This window comes from Somniosus microcephalus, chromosome 13, assembly GCF_052327205.1.
Source record: "Somniosus microcephalus isolate GS21.2 chromosome 13, FLI_Smic_1.0, whole genome shotgun sequence".
Taxonomy (NCBI): Eukaryota; Metazoa; Chordata; class Chondrichthyes; order Squaliformes; family Somniosidae; genus Somniosus; species Somniosus microcephalus.
Window position 1 is genome coordinate 156,515,498 of NC_140999.1, and position 20,110 is coordinate 156,535,607.

Sequence of the window (20,110 nt, forward strand, 5' to 3'; positions counted from 1 at the left end):
TTTACCCAGAGAGTGGTTAGAATGTGGAACTCGCTACCACAAGGAGTAGTTGAGGCAAATAACAGATATATTTAAGGGGAAGCTAGATAAGCGCATGAGGGAGAAAGGAATAGAAGGATATGTTGATGTGGTGAGATGACGAAAGGTGGGAGGAGGCTTGTGTGGAGCATAAACACCGGCATGGACCTGTTGGGCTGAATGGCCTGTTTCTGTGCTGTAAATACCTGGACTTCAAGGGTTAAGTTATGAGGAGAGATTACAGAAATTAGGGTGGCATTCCCTAGAATTTAGAAGGTTAAGGGGTGATCTGATCTAAGTTTTCGAGATATTAAGGGGAACAGATAGGGTCGATAGAGAGAAGCTATTTGTGCTGGTTGGGGATTCTAGGACTAGGGGGCATAGTCTAAAAATTAGAGCCAGACCTTTCAGGAGTGAAATTAGGAAACACTTCTACACACAAAGGGTGGTAGAGTTTGGAGTCGTCTTCCGCAAACAGCAATTGATGCTAGATCAATTGTTAATTTTAAATCGGAGATTGATAGCTTTTTGCTAACCAAAGGTATTAAGGGATATGGGCCAAAGGTGGGTATATGGAGTTAGTTTGCAGATCAGCCATGATCTCATTGAATGACGGAACAGGCTCAAGTGGCTGAATGGCCTACTCCTGTTCCTATGTGATACATTGTAAAATGAGCAGTGGTCCTAATACCGACCTGTGGGGAGCACCACCGTATACTTCCCTTCAGTCTGAAAAAACAACTGTTCACCACTATTCTCTGCTTTCTGTCCCTTAGCCAATTTTGTATCCATGCTGCCACTATCCCTTTAATCCCATGGGCTTCAATTTTGCAAACCAGTCTATGATGTGGTGCTTTGTCAAACGCCTTTTGAAAGTCCATATACACAAAATCAACCACACTGCCCTCATCAACCCTCTCCGTTACTTCAAAGAACTCAATCAAGTTAGTCAAACATGATTTACCTTTAACAAATCCGTGCTGACTTTCATTTATTAGCCCATACTTTTCCAAATGCCAATTAATTTTGACCCAGATTATTATCTCTATAAAAGTTTCCCCACCACCGACGTTAGGCTAACTGGCTTGCAGTTGTCAGGTTTATCCCGTTCCCCTTTTTTAAAAACAGGGGTGTACCATTTGCAATCCGCCAGTCCTCTGGCACCACCCCCATATCCAAGAAGGATTGGAAGATTATGGCCAAAGCCTCTACAACTTCCACCATTACTTCCCTCAGTAACCTAGGATGCATGCCAACCGAACTAGAGGACTGCCAACCTTTTAAGCACCTCCTCTTTACCTATTTTTATCCTATCCAATATTGCCACTGCCTCCTCCTTTACTGCTACATTGGCAGCGTCCTCTTCTCTAGTGAAGGTAGATGCAAAGTACTCATTTAGTACCTCAGCAATGCCCTCTGCTTTCACAAAATGATCTTTTTGGTCCCCGATCTGCCCCACCCTTCCTTTGACTACCCTTTCACTATCTCTCTGTTTGGGTTCCCTTTTATGTTAGCCACTAATCTATTCCCATACTCGCTCTTTTACCTCATTCCCTTTTTTAGATCTCCTCTTTTTTATATTCACCTTGGTTCTCTACTGTATTATGAACCTTCCATTTGCCATAATGTATTTATATAACACTTTATCACTGTCTCTCAGAAATGTCGGAAAGTTCTTCAAATACAATTAATTACTTTGAAGTGTAGGCAAGTATAATTGAGCAGATACAATTAAATTCTTAGATTTGTCAGAAAAAGGGTCTAAAACGATGGTGCAGCTGTAAAGACGAATAGGCGCAGAGAACGTAATCAACCAAAGCCCAAATGGGAGAGCTAATCAGATTACTTCTACATGTTAAGCTTCCTGTGATGTGCCTCAATAAATCCGAGACTCGATGTTAGCGAAACAAAACAAGGCTTTTATTGACTTAGAAGGTAACACACAGAGGAGAATGTATCTTCCATCCAGAGGTCTGCCGTACTGGATGTGCTGCAGGCTGGGCCAGCTTACATAGGAGCCAGGTATGAGCGGAGCCCTACACACAGTACAATACAATGGAAATGAAACTGAAACCAACCACAGTCACAGGCAGAGAAATACTGATGAGTGATGAATGGAATATTTCATCACATTCACCCCTTCTATAGATTTAGTCTGTTCGGGGGTTTGATAGTCCTCTGCGACCGACGTGGCTGTTGTGGTGCCGCGGGTGTCGGCTGGGTGTCCCCGGTGGCCTCCTGGGTCTCTGCCGGGGGTGCCGCCAGGGTTGTTGAAGGGGTAGTTGGTGGGGGTACCGTTGGTCGATGTTCTTCCGGGGGTGATGAAAGAGTAGTGGGTGGGTAAGAGTTGCTGTGGTCGTTGTTGCTGCTGTTGTCGTGGTTGTTGTCGTTACCGGCTGGGGCGACGTCTTTTATGGACACGGTGTCCTCCCTTCCGTCGGCGTGCCGGACATACGCGTATTGGGGGTTGGCGTGGAGTAGGTGCACTGACTCCACGAGAGGGTCCGTCTTGTGGCCCCTCACATGCCTTCGCACGAATACCGGACCTGGGGTGGAGAGCCATGACGGCATGGATACGCCCGAGGTGGATTTCCGGGGAAAGACAAACATTCGCTCGTGAGGCGTGGCATTAGTGGCAGTACACAATAGCGACCGTATCGAATGGAGCACATCTGGGAGGACTTCCTGCCAGCGGGAGATAGGGAGGCCTTTGGTCCTTAGAGCTAGAGTGACTGCTTTCCATACTGTCCCGTTCTCTCGCTCCACTTGACCGTTACCCCGGGGGTTGTAGCTGGTGGTACGGCTCGTGGCGATCCCCCTGGACAGCATGTACTGGCGTAGCTCTTCACTCATGAAGGACGCCCCCCTATCCGTATGGATGTAGCTCGGCATACCGAACAGGCAGAACAGGCTGTTGAAGCATTTAATGACCGTGGCGCTGGTCATGTCTGGGCAGGGGAAGGCGAATGGGAAACGAGAGTATTCGTCCACAATGTTCAGGAAGTAAACATTGCGGTCGACGGACGGGAGGGGGCCCTTGAAATCTAAGCTGAGCCGCTCAAAGGGCCGTGTAGCTTTGATTAAGTGGGCTCTATCTGGGCGGTAGAACCGAGGCTTGCACTCAGCGCAAGTGCGACAGTTCCTGGTCAGGGACCGAACTTCCTCAATCGAGTAGGGTAAGTTGCGGGACTTTATGAAGTGGAACAGCCGCGTGACCCCTGGGTGGCAGAGGTCATTGTGGAGGGTCTGTAGCCGATCCCCGGTGGCGCTGGCACACATCCCTCGTGAGAGGGCGTCGGGGGATTCGTTAAGGGCCCCTGGCCGGTAAATGATGTCATAATCGAAGGTGGAGAGCTCGATCCGCCACCTAAGAATCTTATCATTTTTAATCTTCCCCCTCTGTTTATTATTGAACATAAACGCTACCGACCGCTGGTCGGTAAGTAGGGTGAAGCGTTTGCCGGCTAGGTAGTGGCGCCAGTGGCGCACTGCCTCCACGATGGCTTGGGCCTCCTTTTCTACGGAGGAGTGTCTGATCTCGGGCCCTTGGAGGGTCCTCGAGAAGAAAGCTACGGGCCGCCCCGCCTGGTTGAGGGTGGCCGCCAAGGCAAAGTCAGACGCATCACTTTCCACTTGAAAGGGAGTGTTCTCGTCCACTGCCTGTAGCGTGGCCCGCTCAATATCCTGCTTAATGCTTTTGAAGGCGGCCTGGGCCTCAGCAGAGAGCGGAAAAGAGGATGCTTTCAAGAGGGGGCGGGCTTTGTCGGAGTAGTTGGGGACCCATTGGGAATAATAAGAAAATAACCCCAGGCACCTTTTCAGGGCTTTGGGAGTGTTGGGCAGGGGCAGCTCCCGTAGGGGGCGCAATCGGTCGGGGTCTGGTCCAATTTCCCCATTCTCCACCACGCTGCCTAGTATGCAGAGGCGCGTGGTGTTGTAAACGCACTTGTCCTCGTTGTAGGTGAGGTTGAGTTTTTGTGCGGTTTTCAGGAACCTCTCGAGGGTCGAGTCGTGATCCTGCTGGTTGTGACCGCAGATGGTGACGTTGTCGAGGTAGGGGAAGGTTGCCTGCAAGTGGTGGTCATCGACCATGCGGTCCATCTCCCTCTGGAAGACCGAGACCCCATTCGTCACCCCAAAGGGGACTCTGAGGAATTGGTAGAGGCGTCCGTTCGCCTCGAAGGCGGTGTACGGGCGGTCCTCTGGTCTGATAGGGAGCTGGTGGTACGCTGACTTGAGGTTGATGGTGGAGAACACCCGGTATTGGGCATGGGTATAGCACGGTGGCATAGTGGTTAGCACTGTTGCCTCACAGCGCCAGGGACCCGGGTTCGAATCTGGCCTCGGGCGACTGTCTGTGTGGAGTTTGCACATTCTCCCCGTGTTTGCGTGGGTTTCCTCCGGGTGCTCCGGTTTCCTCCCACAGTCCAAAGATGTGCGGGTTAGGTTGATTGGCTATGATAAAAATTGACCCTTAGTGTTAGGGGGATTAAATACGTGGGGTTACGGGGATCGGGTGGCATATGTGTCGGTGCAGGCTCGATGGGCCGAAATGGCCTCTATCTGCACTGTGGGGTTTCTATGATGATTTCTTTCTATGATGATTTGGTTCACCATTTCTGATATGCGGGGTAGCGGGTAGGCGTCTAGTTGGGTGTACCTGTTGATCGTTTGGCTATAGTCGATCACCATCCGTTTCTTCTCGCTACCCCTTACCACCACCACTTGGGCGCGCCACGGGCTATTGCTGCGTTCAATAATGCATTCTTTCAGGAGCCTGTCTACCTCGGTCGCGATAAACCGCCTGTCCTCCCAGCTGTACCTCCTGCTTTTGGTCATTATTGGCCGGCAGTTAGGGGTAAGGTTCGCGAATAGCGAAGGCGGCTTTACCTTCAGGGTAGCCAGACCGCACACTGTGAGGGGCGGCTGGGACCCACCGTAATTGAGCGCGATGCTTTGGTGGTAGCACTGGAAATCCAGGCCCAAGATCACACTCGCACATAGATTCTTCATGATTAATACTTTAAAATTATCGTATACAGTTCCGTTAACGGACAATTGTATCGTGCAGTAACCCATAATGGTCGATGTCTGGGTTTTATCAGCCATAGAGATGGTACCCCGAGTAGGGACCACCTTTAGGGAGAGTTGTTGTACCAGTTCAGGGTGGATAAAACTCTCCGTGCTTCCATTGTCAATTAAACATTTAACCCTGCACCCGTTTACCTCGATGTCCACCATTGATTTGGATAGCGGGTGCGGCCTGGTCTGGTCCACTGTGACCGATGCCACTGTAGGGCCCTGATCGAGACAAGATGGCGTCCACGCTGTCTGCTCACAAGATGGCGGACCCCACGAGGTCGGGCAAGATGGCGTCCAAGATGGCCGCTCCCACGGCGCACACGCGGCGGGTGGCGGGTTTTCCGCCGGGGTTCCCTCTGCACACCTTCCCGAAGTGCCCCTTCTGACCGCACTTAAAGCAGGTGGTGCCTTTCGCCGGGCACAGGTTTCTGGTGTGCTTCGGCTGCCCGCAGAAGTAGCAGTTGGGTCCCCGACGCGTCGCGGCTGTCGTAGGGCTTCTGGGGGGGAGAGCGGGGCCCCGACGGTGTCGGGCTGCCGGGCGGGGAAGATGCCTTCCAAGATGGCGGCGCCCTTGGTGCACACGTGGCGGCGTGGGCTGAAGAGTAGGCGTCCGAGTTTCTCTGGGCCACATCCAGGGATCGTGCTGTGTCCGCAGCCTGTTTCAGGTCCAATCCCGTTTTTTCCAGCAGTCTCTGCCGGATGTAAGTGGAGCTGAGGCCTGTGATAAAGGCATCGCGAACAAGCTCGTCAGTGTACACTGCGGCTTTTACATCTTGGCACTTGCAGTCTTTGCCAAGCGTTTTCAGGGTGCCTAGGAACTCCTCCACCGATTCCCCAGGTCGCTGTGCGCAAGTAGCGAGCAGATGCCTAGCATACACCTCATTCGTAGGCTGCTGGTAATGCGCCTTTAAGATGTCGCAGGCGGCCGGGTACGTGTCGGCGTCTTGGATGAGGGGGTAAACCCGGCGGCTTACCCAATTCTGCAGAATTCCGAGTTTCATACTCGCAGCGTCCGTAGCGTCTTTGACGGCTGCGGAATTGTCCAGGAAGAATTCCATACACATAAACCAGTGTCCGAAGCGTGCCGATGCGTCCGAAGCATGCTGGTCCAAATCCAAACGTTCTGGTTTCAAGAGTTGATCCATTGTGTTGAAAATTAAGTCAATAAAATTGATGTGCCTCAATAAATCCGAGACTCGATGTTAGCAAAACAAAACAAGGCTTTTATTGACTTAGAAGGTAACACACAGAGGAGAATGTACCTTCCATCCAGAGGTCTGCCGTACTGGATGTGCTGCAGGCTGGGCCAGCTTACATAGGAGCCAGGTATGGGCGGAGCCCTACACACAGTACAATACAATGGAAATGAAACTGAAACCAACCACAGTCACAGGCAGAGAAATACTGATGAGTGATGAATGGAATATTTCATCACATCCTGAATCTCAGGTCATAAGGGGAAGGACAGCAAACGTGAGCCCAAATAAAGTCCTCCACAGAATCTGAACCAACACAACATACTGATTGAGAAGTAAGTATCCTACATGTTGTCAAATCAATTTGGTCATATACAAAAAGCACACAAATATAAGCAGACAAAAAAACAAACAAACATTCAAGGGACAATCCTGTTTCCTTCCATTTCTTTCTACTTCCACTTTTAAATCTGTTAACTTACTGTCTCAAATATTCATTTGTTTAAGCAGTATGATTGTGTTTGAAGCAGGAACAAACTTGGATATTATTAGGAGGTTGACCATGATGTGCTCACAACCATTTATCTTGACCTTGGTAACAATGTATTTAATGATCATTAAGTTGGTGTTAAGTAATGATACTGATCTATATGTAGTCAGAGATACGAGTCCAAGAATCACATTATAATGTTGAGGTGTGGCAAATTGGATTTTATTGATCGCCTGAGCTTGACTTTGTAACTTAAATATTTTTTGTACTGCTAGCATCAGCTCAAAAAGGTCACGCAAGTTTTTCCAGGGGAGAGGGCATAGCAGCCCATCCCAGATGTGAAAGCAACAACTGCTGTAGCTTTGAAACAATGGAAAGACCCCATTAGCTAAATGGTCATGCCTTTGATAAGAATCTTAAGCCAATGAAGATGGTCATCTTTGCTTTCAATTAACGGCCCGGAATTTGCAGTCAGCAGCGAAGCGAAGGCGTTCGCTGTTGGCCCCAAAGTACGCTACGCATAAGGATCTCGTAATCCCTGTGTTGAGAACTTTGGGTTTTCCGACCTTCAATTCAAGGTAACTTAATGGGGATCCCCTTGTTCGAACTGCTGTGACGTGAACAGGCTGTCTAAGCAGCCAATCAAAAGTCAGAATTCTCACAGACAGCAAACAAGGAAGTGAGTAAGCTCTTAAAATTCTAACTTTTTTAAATAGTTAGAGAGCAACAGAAGGATTGGGGCTCTCGCATGGGGAAAAGGCAAACCTAAAATAAAGATGGAAAAACTTAATACATTTTTGAAAAGTTTCTTAAAAATTTTTATTTTTTATTAAAATGGACAAATTTCACACTACACAAAATTAAAATTAGTTTTCCAGGCCCTTAACATTTGTTTAGTAGTAATAACTGCTGTCAAAACCCCAGTTGTACCTAATCCCTTTGGGTCTATCTTTTAGTGGGGAATTTAACAGCGTAATCACTGCGGAAGAGCCGAAGTTTTCATCAGTTTCAATGATTTGGCTAATTACACAGATTGTCGGCTCTGTGGGGTCGGGGCGGAGGGGGGGGGGCGGGTGCACAGCGCAGCCTGTTTCAGAGTTGTTAATGACTGACCGCAGATTCAGGATTTCCGCATGCAAAATCCGAAGTTGCGGTCAGTTTCAAAAGCAGAATGACGGCAAACGCTGCCCGTTTGCAGTCATCCCGGCCGCAAATTCCAAGCCAATGTTGGTGAAATAGCCACTGTGGGTTAATTAAATCATGAGATATATTGTCTATATACAGACTTAAGGTGGGTAGAAATTTTTTTTTAAAACAATTTATCATTGTTATGCCATATTTATTCCAATGTTGGGAGGACTCGTAAAAATCAACATTTCATTGTGCAGTACACACGTCTGCTGCATATATGACAAATAAAATTGAATTGAATTGAAAAAAGCTCTCTCTCTTTTACATGAAAAACATAAAGGGTAAGCTGTGGTTATACAAGAGCAACAAGAAGCTGTCTACATTTTTACAAAAGCAAAATACTGCAGATGCGGTCATTCATTGACAGCTGACTATATTTTAACAGTCTGAACCTGCATGACTTTGAAAAGCTTAGCTAGGGAACTGGTGAACCCAGGTTTAGTGAGTTTATAATGTGTGTCTTTATTAGTGTTCATATCCACGGAGCATAGGAAAATTGACTTTTCTCACGGTGAAAACTGTACTGTTCATTCATATATTTTATGTAAAATAAATATCTGTTGGTTTGAAGTTGTGTCTCAACTTGACAAGAGAGCTTTTTAATCCGTCTGTTGTAAAGAGAGAATGTGTGTGGCAAGACATGATGCATTTCAGTATCCAATATACGGAGCAACGGTTCTCTGTTACAATCTGTTGTTTAATGAAACATTGAGCAGAAAAAGATGTACTCCTGTTTGTAGAGAATGATAGATCCGCTTAACGGCATGATTGGTGACGCTGAGCCCAAGAACAAAAAACCCCCAAAAATGACGACATGAAGAAAGCAGGTTGATCAGGGTTCAGCACCTGAGGGTTGCACGTAATGCTGGCTAAGTTCAATCTGGTTACTGGGATTCATTAGAGATCTGTGTCTGCGGACAGTGCTATGTGAGCTATACAAGTCAAATTTCATTGTTTTAATTTCCTTTGGGTTTAATGTGGCTTTGCTTTTAACAAAATCGTGATGTTTATTTGAATTTTGATGTCAAATCACTGACGTATGATGTCACCGTTGTTTATAAGTGGCTCATCTCCATGGTATGTAACTAAGTGGACAAAAAGGTTATACATCCTGCTGGAACCTATATGATTTCATCAGGTTTTAACTATACATTATTTGCAACTGTGGAATACTAGGTCTGGGTAATTAAAAAAAAAAGTGATGACTAAATACCGATGAGCTGAAGAAATAGATACTTTAGGCTGTGGTGGGGTCCAATTCCGAGCTTCTGATGTTTCAATAGACCATTCTCTACCATCAGCTAAGGCAGCAATCTGAAAATCAACAAGAAAAATAAGTGCATGTAGTGTTGTCTCTCAGAGTGACAGATGAGTCAGCTTGCAATTTTTTACTCATAATTTCATAACATATTATGGATCCAGAGATTTTTTTGAAAAAACTGCATTAATATGAATGTGTACATTGTTAATGATGCAGAAACTAGGCTGTTAAGGCGGTTGCCAAGAAACAAGGTGAAAATGCATGCTGAACCCCAACCTTCACTATTTGCACAAAGCAACAGAACATACATAAGATGATACAACAAAAATGATGCAAAAACATTGTGTTTTTAAACATTTCCAAAAAAGTTTCCTATTGTTCTTTACACGGCACTGTGGGGAAGTCATAGTTGCAGCTGTTTTCTGAATTGGCTCACATGATTTCTTGTTTGGTTGCTAATTATTAATGAGGGGGTCAGTGAGGTGCTCATCGGGACTCAAGTTGTGGATCATTTTGCATCTCTGTAACTATTACCACTGAAGGTGCACAATATTAATTATTTTCTTAAGGATTTACACATCTTTGATATTCCTTAATATGTCACTGATAACATGCTGAAGGAAGACACACGTAAACACACCATCTTAGGAACTACCAGAAATAGATAAGCAAATGCTTAAGTTTAATACACATGCACAGACATAGACATTTACTGATCCCAATTACTGCCTCTGTTTTTCATCTGATTATGCTCCTGTGAAGCACCTTGGGATGTTTTACTACCTTTAAAGGTGCTATATAATTGCAAGTTGGTATTGTTCTTCCATTATGAAATACAGCAGTATGCAATTAATCACAACTACCTCATAGACTTACAATTTTCTACACTTTAATGACCTCCTATAAAACGAAACCATCACTCCTAGGTAGGGGAATGAAAAGAATTGGGAAGGCCTCCCACTCCTGAACACAATGCGGTGGCCCCTGTTGGTGTGTACATGTTGACAGGAGTGACGGACAAAATCAGCAACCAATCAAATAGGTAGCCAACACACTATTCACACATGGTAGAAGCTACTTGGACAAGGTTCCATAAGGGTAACAATACCCATGAAACTTTACTCTAGGAAGGAATCAACATCTTCAGGAAACCAATGGGGGGGGGGGGGGGGGGGGGGGAGGGGAAATTGGTGGAAAAAGATACAATTTGATTGTCCTGTAGAGAGCAGCACTGGCAAGTAAATTGCGAATACTGTTTGTGCATTTCTTAAGATATTTGGTGATTAATTTTGAACTCTGAAAATATGCACATCCTTAAAGTTTGTTTTCTTCTTGTCAATAGGTTATCAAAAATAGATGAACATCTTTCTTATAATCAAGTTAAAATCAGACCACCCCAGCCTCAATTGACAGCGATACATGGTTTGTGAAGCTCTGAATAGATTAATCTATGTCGGCATAGGGGAAAAAAAGCGCTTAACCATATCTCCCAAAGCATTTCACAGATAATAAACAACACAGTGACAATTACTCTTTTTCAAATAGTGCCATGGGACCTTGAACATCCACCTGAAACACTGGACAGGAAGATGTGACCTTGGTTTAATGTTTAATCCGATGGACAACACTTCTTGCAAAACAGCACTCTCTCACATCCATGAATGGGGTTTGGACCCAAAATGTTCTGACTCAAAGACAAGACTTCTCCCATCTGAGCCATGCTGATACTTAAATGTTTAACTTAAATAGTTTTTTTAATTTTTAGAAAAAAGGTATAAAAATGCAGTACATGTACTTTTCAGAAAGTAAACAGCTTATTAACATGCATCTGTGCAGTGAAACAATGGATGACAGTATACGAAATCTTGTTATGGACAATCATCATTAACTCGGGACAAATATAATGAAGGACAATTTATGCTTTTAAACATATTTTAGTACAAATATTGGGGCATGTGATACATCATACTTATCTACTATAGGTATTATGATCACTTGCTGTATGGCAACTAGGCAATAAACTAAAGATGCCCAAATGTATCTCAAGAGGAGAGGTATAACAAACCTACTCTTTTGACGACTTTGACATTTTAGAAATATCCTGCAACCAGTGGAAGCTAGGATCAGGCTAAGGAAACACAATAAGAGTTTGAGTTGGACGTTATTAGTATCAAAGCAGTGATAAACGAATGAAGCCTAAAGCTTAGTTACAGTTTCGCTTAAAAAGATTGTATATTTATTTAAATCTATGGAAGTTGTGGCTAAAGCAGCAAAATTTATTTTAACAAAAAGCCTCAATGTCTGATTATCTCCGTAGTGAATGACCCACTAAACCACATTATAGTAACTATTATAGTACCTTGTCTCTGTGAAAAGCTGCAGCACGACTATTATATTTCTCTTGCAGTGACCAACATGGATCATAATCCTGCGACTCCAGAAATTGGCGGAATTTTGCATTGCCTCCAACTTTCATCTTCTCCAACTCTAGATCTTTCCATTTATCCATGGTGACAGACCGTACAAAGCTATAGGACAGTAGAAAACAAGTTTTTTATTTTACCTATTAAATGTACATTAGATTCTCAAAGTTTGAGCAACAAGACTTGCTCTATGTATTGATCAAAACACTGACATTTGCTGTGAGATCAACGACAAAAGAACAGTAACTTTGTGCAGTCTCAATAATTGGGACATTAAAATACAAAAGGCAGCTGTGAATTTTACGCTACATTATTTCAATCAGAAACATTGAGCCATGAGACCAAATAAATCAAAAAGGCTTTTTTTTTAAAAAAAGAGAGATTAATACAGTCTGTTTTCCAATGAAGCGATTAATGTATGCAAATTAGGTCAATTTGGCCGACTACATTAATTCTCATTTCAAGCATAAAGAATATATCTTCCAAATATATGCTACTCCAACAACTTAGTGGAGAAATGCAATGCATGATGTGGCATTGAAGCCCCCAGACAAGTCAGCTAAGCACAGTTGGCGAGAGCACTACAATTGGTATCAGCATCCTCAGGGAGGATAAAGAAACAACATTTGTTTTATTCATTCATGGGATGTGGATGTCGCTGGCGATAGGTGGTAGTGAGCTGCCTTCTTGAATATAACTGAGTGGCTTGCTAGGCCCTCTCAGAGGGCAATTAAGAGTCAACCACATTGCTGTGGGTCTGGAGTCACATATAGGCCAGACCGGGTAAGGACGGCAGATTTCCTTCCCTAAAAGGACACTAGTGAACCAGATGGGTTTTTATGACAATCCGGTAGTTTCATGGTCACCATCATTGATGTTAGAGTCCATTATTAAGGAGACAGTAACGGGACATTTGGATAAACATAATTTAATAGGACAAACTCAGCATGGTTTCATGAAGGGGAAGTCATGTTTGACAAATTTGCTCGAGTTCTTTGAGGAAGTAACATACAGGGTGGATGATGGAGAACCAGTGGACGTAGTGTATTTAGACTTCCAAAAGGCATTTGACAAGGTGCCACACAAAAGATTATTGCTCAAGATAAAAAAAAAATCACAGGATTGGGGGTAATATTCTGGCGTGGGTGGAGGATTGGCTCTCTAACAGAAAGCAGAGAGTTGGGATAAATGGTTCGTTCTCAGACTGGCAATCAGTAACTAGTGGTGTTTCGCAGGGGTCAGTGCTGGGTCCCCAACTCTTTACAATCTATATTAACGATTTGGAGGAGGGGACCGAGTGTAACATATCAAAGTTTGCAGATGATACAAAGATGGGAGGGAAAGTAGTGAGTGAGGAGGACATAAAAAACCTGCAAAGTGACATAGACAGGCTAAGTAAGTGGGCAGAGATTTGGCAGATGGAATACAATACTGGAAAGTGTGAGGTTATGCACTTTGGCAGGAAAAATCATAGAGCAAGTTATTATCGTAATGGCAAGAAACTGGAAAGTACTGTAGTACAAAGGGATCTGGGGGTCCTGGTGCACGAAACTCAAAAAGTTAGTATGCAGGTGCAGCAAGTGATCAAGAAGGCCAATGGAATGTTGGCTTTTATTGCTAGGGGGATAGAATATAAAAACAGGGAGGTATTGCTGCAGTTATACAAGGTATTGGTGAGACCGCACCTGGAATACTGCATACAGTTTTGGTGTCCATACTTAAAAGACATACTTGTTCTCGAGTCAGTACAAAGAAGGTTCACTCGGTTAATCCCGGGGATGAGGGGGTGGTCATATGAGGAGAGGTTGAGTAGATTGGTACTCTACTCATTGGAGTTCAGAAGAATGAGAGGCGATCTTATTGAAACATATAAGATTGTGAAGGGGCTTGATCGGGTGGATGCGGTGAGGATGTTCCCAATGATGGGTGAAACTAGAACTAGGGGGCATAATCTTAGAATAAGGGGCTGCTCTTTCAAAACTGAGATGAGGAGAAACTTCTTCACTCAGAGGGTGGTAGGTTTGTGGAATTTGCTGCCCCAGAAAGCTGTGGAAGCTACATCATTAAATAAATTTAAAATAGAAATAGATAGTTTCCTAGAAGTAAAAGGAATTAAGGGTTACAGGAAGCGGGCAGGAAATTGGACATGAGTCTAGGTTCGGAATGGTCATGGCCCTGTGGGTAGTGGAGCGGGCCCAGGGGCCGTGTAGCCTGGTTCTGCTCCTACTTCTTGTGTTCTAATTCTGTGTTAGATTTCAGGAGATGGTTTTATTCCTGTTCCTGGCTGGGGTGGAGATCACCTTTACAGAAGGTAAGTACTGTAGAAAATATAGGGACAGAGTGATCTCCTGGACGAGTTTCGATCGCCTAGATGGGTCGGAGAGGAATTTCCCAGATTTTTTCCTCCCAAATTGGCATTGGGTTTTTTATCTGGTTTTTCGCCTCTCCCGGGAGATCACATGGGTTCGGGTGGGATGGAGAGTGATAGAAGATTTGAGGTTAGGATCAGATCAGCCATGATCTTATTGAATGGTGGAGCAGGCTCGAGGGGCCGATTGGCCTACTCCTGCTCCTATTTCTTATGTTATGATACTAGCTTTTTTTAATTTTAAAATCAGCCTACAAAAACATCTAGAGCCAATTCCCTAATAAACAGCTGCAGGACAGTCCTGCAGAGTGGGTTAGACACGGAGACATTGGCCTTTCACCTCTGATAGCCAGGTTCAAATCAGCACTAGCTGATGGGATGCAAGGCCCGCTCTACCATAAGGTCCTATACAAAATGAGTTTGGGCAGTCCTAATCCATTTCCTAGTGAACATGGGCCTACTGTCAAAAATTGTCATTCTGTACTATTTGGCAATCTCACTCAGAGTGACCACAGGATAGCTGTGTTGCAAGTGGAAAAAATGTCACACTACTGCAGAAGGGGATGCTCTTCTGAAGTTGGGGCCAAGGCATGTTGTTGAGTTTATGGCTATGCTATACCTGACCTGGAGTACTTGATGTTCACACTGGGACCCTGAAATAAGAAGTTACATTCCCTAATAGCAACATCCTTAATTTTATTTACAGAGAAAAAAATAAAAACTTGCTTCACCAAATCTAACCCTTACAATATTAAAATTTCTTAATACTGTATCTATTATAAGTGTCCTCTCCTGTTCTGAATGCTTCAAATGCTTGCTAGGGTACAGTTCAGTCACATGTTGGTGTTTCTTCCAAGTGGCCACTGTCATAGGAGTCTCAAGTCTCGACATAGCGGCAGGCCTTTCAACTATGGCAGGCATCACAATGTCAATCCTGTCCTCAGTTAACATTCATCCGTCTCTATATTCAGAAAAAAAAAACTGGACAGGTATCGGTACTGGAACCGGGGCCTATTTTTCAGCTGATCTCAGGCAGGGTTACAATGGTCTGTGTGGCTCAGCAATTCATTGCACAAATCAACTGAGGAACCAATCTCTAACTTCTATTTTGCAGCTAGCTTTCCTTCTGTTTTAACCCATGCATATACCTGAGGTGGACTCCTAGACCTCTGTGCTTTCCTGAGCACTCAAGACAAATCCATATTCCGTAGGTTACACTGACCCACTGTGGATTGAAAGCTCCACATTCAAAGCAAATCTAGAAAAAAGAAAATATAGACGTTGTACAAAACATAACACACAAGTAGAAATATAGTGTCACTCTCCAACAAAGACTGTCACGTTGCTTTCTTAAAGGCATTTACAGTAATCAAAGCCATTCATTTGTGGTTTTCATGGAAATGGGGCAAAAATCCCAGATTCCTATATTAACAAAAATTCAATTTACTGTAACTTGTTCAATCACCATAAACCAACAGTGCAAATTATAAACTAATAGAATAAAAGAATGGAATCACCAAAACATTGGTAAAAATCCTATGTAATTAAAAAAATGGAATCTGACTTACTCGGTTGCCCTAATAATGACCCTGAATTTAAATAACAGCAGATCGTGCATTAGAATGGGGGGAAGCTAATTAACGAAAGAACCCACTGGCTGTCAAAAAATTGGAATTTGTCATTTCTAATTCTGCTCATTTACGCCAATGGTTTAAAAATTCAGAATGAATTCCCCAATGTATCGGCTTTTGCCAGGAATTGTAGACTTTATTCAATGATAGATGCATACAGTACACACACAAACGCATACAGCAGCACTATCATTCTGGGAAATATTATTTCTCAGTAAATCCCTCTTTCTGATAACTGCAGCAATTATGATTCTGGCCAAGCACCAGAATTTCTAATAAACCTCTCGTCACGTAAAGCTCAATCTAGGTGCTCGGAGGTAACAAATAGCGAAGCCAAACTCCGACAGTAAAACAACAAAAAGGTAAACGGGATTAAACTATACTTCAATAACAAGGAAACAAAAACATGAGGTTTGCTCAAAGTTCGAACACAGTTTGAATGACTAAATATTCAAGCTTCACTTGGATTTTAAAATACCTTCCAAGTGTCCTACAGCCCCCCAAACATTATTCCAGCCTTTTATTTCCATGTACAGTACATGAATAAGAAGTTATTTACCCCATCTAATATTACATAGAACTGCACTGCAGGTTAATGCAACCAACTCATTGACATTTGCAAAGGGTTATCTTGAATAAATGATGATAAACTGACTCATGTCTATAAACATAGAAGATAGGAGCAGGAGTAGGCCATTCGGCCATTCGAGCCTACTCCGCCATTCAACGAGATCATGGCTGATCATCCAAACCCTAGCACCCGGTCCCTACACCGACAGCCATCCCACCCAAGCCCTATCCCAGTAACCCCGTAACCCCACATATTTAATCCCCCCTAACACTAAGGGCCAATTTTTTATCATGGCCAATCAACCTAACCCGCACATCTTTGGACCGTGGGAGGAAACCGGAGCACCCGGAGGAAACCCACGCAAACACGGGGAGAATGTGCAAACTCCACACAGACAGTCACCCGAGGCCGGATATTGAACCCGGGTCCCTGGCGCTGTGAGGCAACAGTGCTAACCACTATGCCACCGTGAAAAGTATATATTAATGTATTAATTGCAGCTTTTCAACTATAATAGACAAAAAGCTTTCATGTTTACATTTTCTTTTCAATTATGGTACTATAGTAAAATGTTGCAAAATTGGAAATAATGTCCCAAAATAGACACTTGTCTCTAACAAAGCAAGTTTATTCAGTAATAATTTTATTAAGTTGCATAAAATAATTATTCAATAGAAAACATACCAGATTGTAAAACTGTGCCCAAGCTGCACCCATTGTCAATCAACAAAATAAGTTATAAAATTACTGGTTTCGAAATATTGCAATTTTTTTAATCCCTTTTCACTAAGTCTTAGTTTTGATGCATAAATGCAAGATAAAGTGCTCAACTCTCTATAGACTTGTGGAACATTCACTTTTCAGTGAATTCAAACTGCATTTATCACTAGGTATGCATTAGGTTGTATTAGCATTTTCTTATGGTTACATACATTGTTTTCATCTTGAGTCCTCACTTCTTTAAGAACTCGCCTTGTCCTTGGACTTGCCATGGTGTCTAAAAGCAAACAAAGAAAAAAAAATTACAACCCAGTACACCACTGTTGGGTAGTTACTTTTCGATCCTTGCAGCAGACATCACTTTAGAAAAAGTGAAACGTGGCAGTGCCTGAAATGGTGCGGGTCAGTCTCACCATTTACATTCTTCGTATCAATAAAAGAACAAGTATATTCATAACGCAGCAAGAATTCACGGATACTGCCTGACCTGCAGAGTGTTTCCAGCATTTTCTGTTGTTATTTAAGAATTCACAACAATTTGGAATGAATTGTTATAAGAAAAATTGCAAATCTGAAATAAAAACATAAAATGTTGGATAAATAGAGCTGGTCAGTCAGCTTTCAGCTTCTGTAAAGAGGCAGGTTTTGATGTGTCGGGTGTGTACTTTTCATCAGAATTGAAGCCTAAAAAGGTAAGTAAGCAATTGAGTAAGGTTGGAGAGAGAAAGGAGTGAAGATCGAGAATCAACATCAATGACAGCGAGAGCCTTAATGGATTGAATGATGTGAAAACTGCTTTATTGAAAACTGTTAAGATGATATAAAAGATGGAGCTATTAAAAAAAAAAACGAGAGAGAGAGCACATAGCAAGGAGGATGAAAAAACATGGGAGAGGTCCACACAAACAAAATGGAAGAGGTAAGAAATAGGGGAAAGTGAACAAAAGATGGAAAGGCTGCAAATACAGCAGATCTGAAATTAAAACAGAAAATGCTGACAAAATAATAGGTCCACCATTCTCAATAAGAGAATGAGGAACAGGTCAACAAGACAGGCTCAGACTCCTAGCAGCACTGCGTTCTGATGACTTTGACATCAACCTACTTCCTCTCCTGGCACACCCACGTTACAAGCAATTCCTGTTGTAAAGAAATTGGGGATATAGCTATGGTGTGAAGTTACTAATGTCAATGTTCAAACCAGAGGACTGCAGAGTACCCAGGAAAAAAGATTGGCAACAAGTTTTTTTTTTATGATGAGACACTTACTTTTTTCCCTCCCCCATTAGCTTTTGCTTTGAACAATATGGAAGTCTGCAGTTGAGTATTACACTCAACAATTTTCTGCAGTTGATCAAATGAATTTTCATTCATAACTTACTGAAATTACCTAAGTCAACTTGTGTCCCAAACAACTACGTGGTTGAGTACAGCTTGGCTGTGTAAAAATAAAAAAATAGCAAATGCTAAAAATCTAAAATAAATACAGAAAATGCTGGAAATACATAGCAAAGTCTGTCAGCATCTGTCAGAAGAGATATGTTATAACCCATCTTTTCTCTTTACAAATGCTGACTCACCTGTTGTGTATTTCCACTATTTTCTCTCTATTTTTGGCTAAGTACAGTTTAACTTAGTTGGTAGCACTCCGAGTCAGGTTGTGCAATCAAGCCCATCTCCACGATTTGTGCACGTAATCTAATCTGACACTTCAATGCAGTACTGAGAGAGTGCTGCATTGTCTGAGGTGCCAGATGAGACATTAAATCGTCTGCCTGCTCAGGTGGATGAAAAAGATTCCACGGCACGATTCGAAGAGAAACAGAGTTATCCTGCTGTCCAAACCAACGTACTGTACCTCCCTCAATCAACACCACGCAAAAAACAGATCAACTGGTCATTCATGTCATTGCTGTTTTGGGACCTTGCTGTGCACAAATTAGCTGCCAAGTTTTCTTGCAATAACAGTGACTGTATTTCAAACAGTAACTCATTGGTTGTAAGTCGTTTTGGGACAACCTGAGAATGTGATAGGGTGCTATGAAAATGCAAAGGGGGAAAAATTCGGTGGCGCCCCCTTTGAGGCGCTAACTTCGCTACTTTTTGCGCCCTGAAGTTAGCATCCCTGCACCCTACATTCAGTGGCAGTGGCCCAAGCACTACTGGATGCACTCCCCCTCCTTCCTGGGGCGCTACAAGTGAATATCGCGGCACTATGTGCAACTACGTCACGCGTGTCAGCACATAGCGCCGCGGTATTGCAGGCCTCCCTCCCCTGATTAAAGGGGAGGGGCCTAGCGCTGCGCGCACTGGGGCCCTGCTGGACCACCGGGGAGCGGGGTGCCGGGAAAGCAGCCCAGCACTCGAGGAGTGCCGGACTGAGCGATTGCGGCCGGCACCCCGAATAAAAAAAGGGGGCAGGTGCTGGCAGGCGGCCAAAAAGAAATGGCCGCCCGACACCTGCCCTTTAACTTATGCCGCCGCGGCTGCAAAAATGTCACCCTGACCCTGTCGGTCATATCGTCCGGCGATAGGTCAGGGGGCACAACTGAAGTTTGCGCGAGCGGTGCGCTGTGCACGGCAATGACGTCAACATCAACGCCAGCGGCGAAGCACCACAGGGTGCTAACGGCTACCACCGCCGCTAACCTCCTGCTGAATTTCGCGGGAGGTGTTAGCGGCGCCGCTCCCAGGCACTAGGGGCTTTGCGCCCAGTTAGGGGTGCTAACGGGAGGTGCAAAGCAACCCAATTTTTCCGCCAAAGTTTTTAATTCCTTTTGAAACATTCCTTGTGAAGGAATTACAGTTTAGTGTATCACAGGAAAAGTTATACTATACCTCTAAACACAAGGGAAGGTCCATTCTGTACCTTTTCCTGAAGTTTGTAGCAAAGGCAGAAATAGTGTGGCGCTGCTTGTGCACAGAACCTCACCATTTCTGCTCTTCAATGTTATGCTTAGACAGTCCCTGCAGTAAATGTAAAGCAGAGGTTTTAAGTCTATCTTTGGCATTGGATTGTGCAGACTGACTTGCTTACATTGTGATTTTGCCATGTTGGAGGAGCATAATCAGCATGTTTCAAAGTGCACAGATGAGCCTATATTACTACACCTTAACAATCTTTCCATAGACAAAAATCATACCCAACAAACTACTCTT

The 20,110-nt window shown here is 43.8% G+C and overlaps 1 protein-coding gene across 9 annotated transcripts in view; it reads right to left on the reverse strand.

Moving 5' to 3' along the window:
- arfgap1 (ADP-ribosylation factor GTPase activating protein 1) overlaps window positions 1-20,110 on the reverse strand; it is a 43,202-nt gene that overhangs the window by 17,896 nt on the left and 5,196 nt on the right. For all 9 annotated transcript variants that reach the window (XM_086005421.1, XM_086005417.1, XM_086005419.1 and 6 more), the window contains exons 2-5: window positions 17,164-17,228; window positions 15,178-15,287; window positions 11,598-11,766; window positions 9,191-9,291 (exon numbers count right to left, since the gene is read on the reverse strand). In XM_086005421.1, the coding sequence (XP_085861547.1) occupies window positions 9,191-9,291; window positions 11,598-11,766; window positions 15,178-15,287; window positions 17,164-17,223 (440 nt within the window). In that variant the 5' untranslated portion in view covers window positions 17,224-17,228. The remainder of the gene's footprint in view (window positions 1-9,190; window positions 9,292-11,597; window positions 11,767-15,177; window positions 15,288-17,163; window positions 17,229-20,110) is intronic.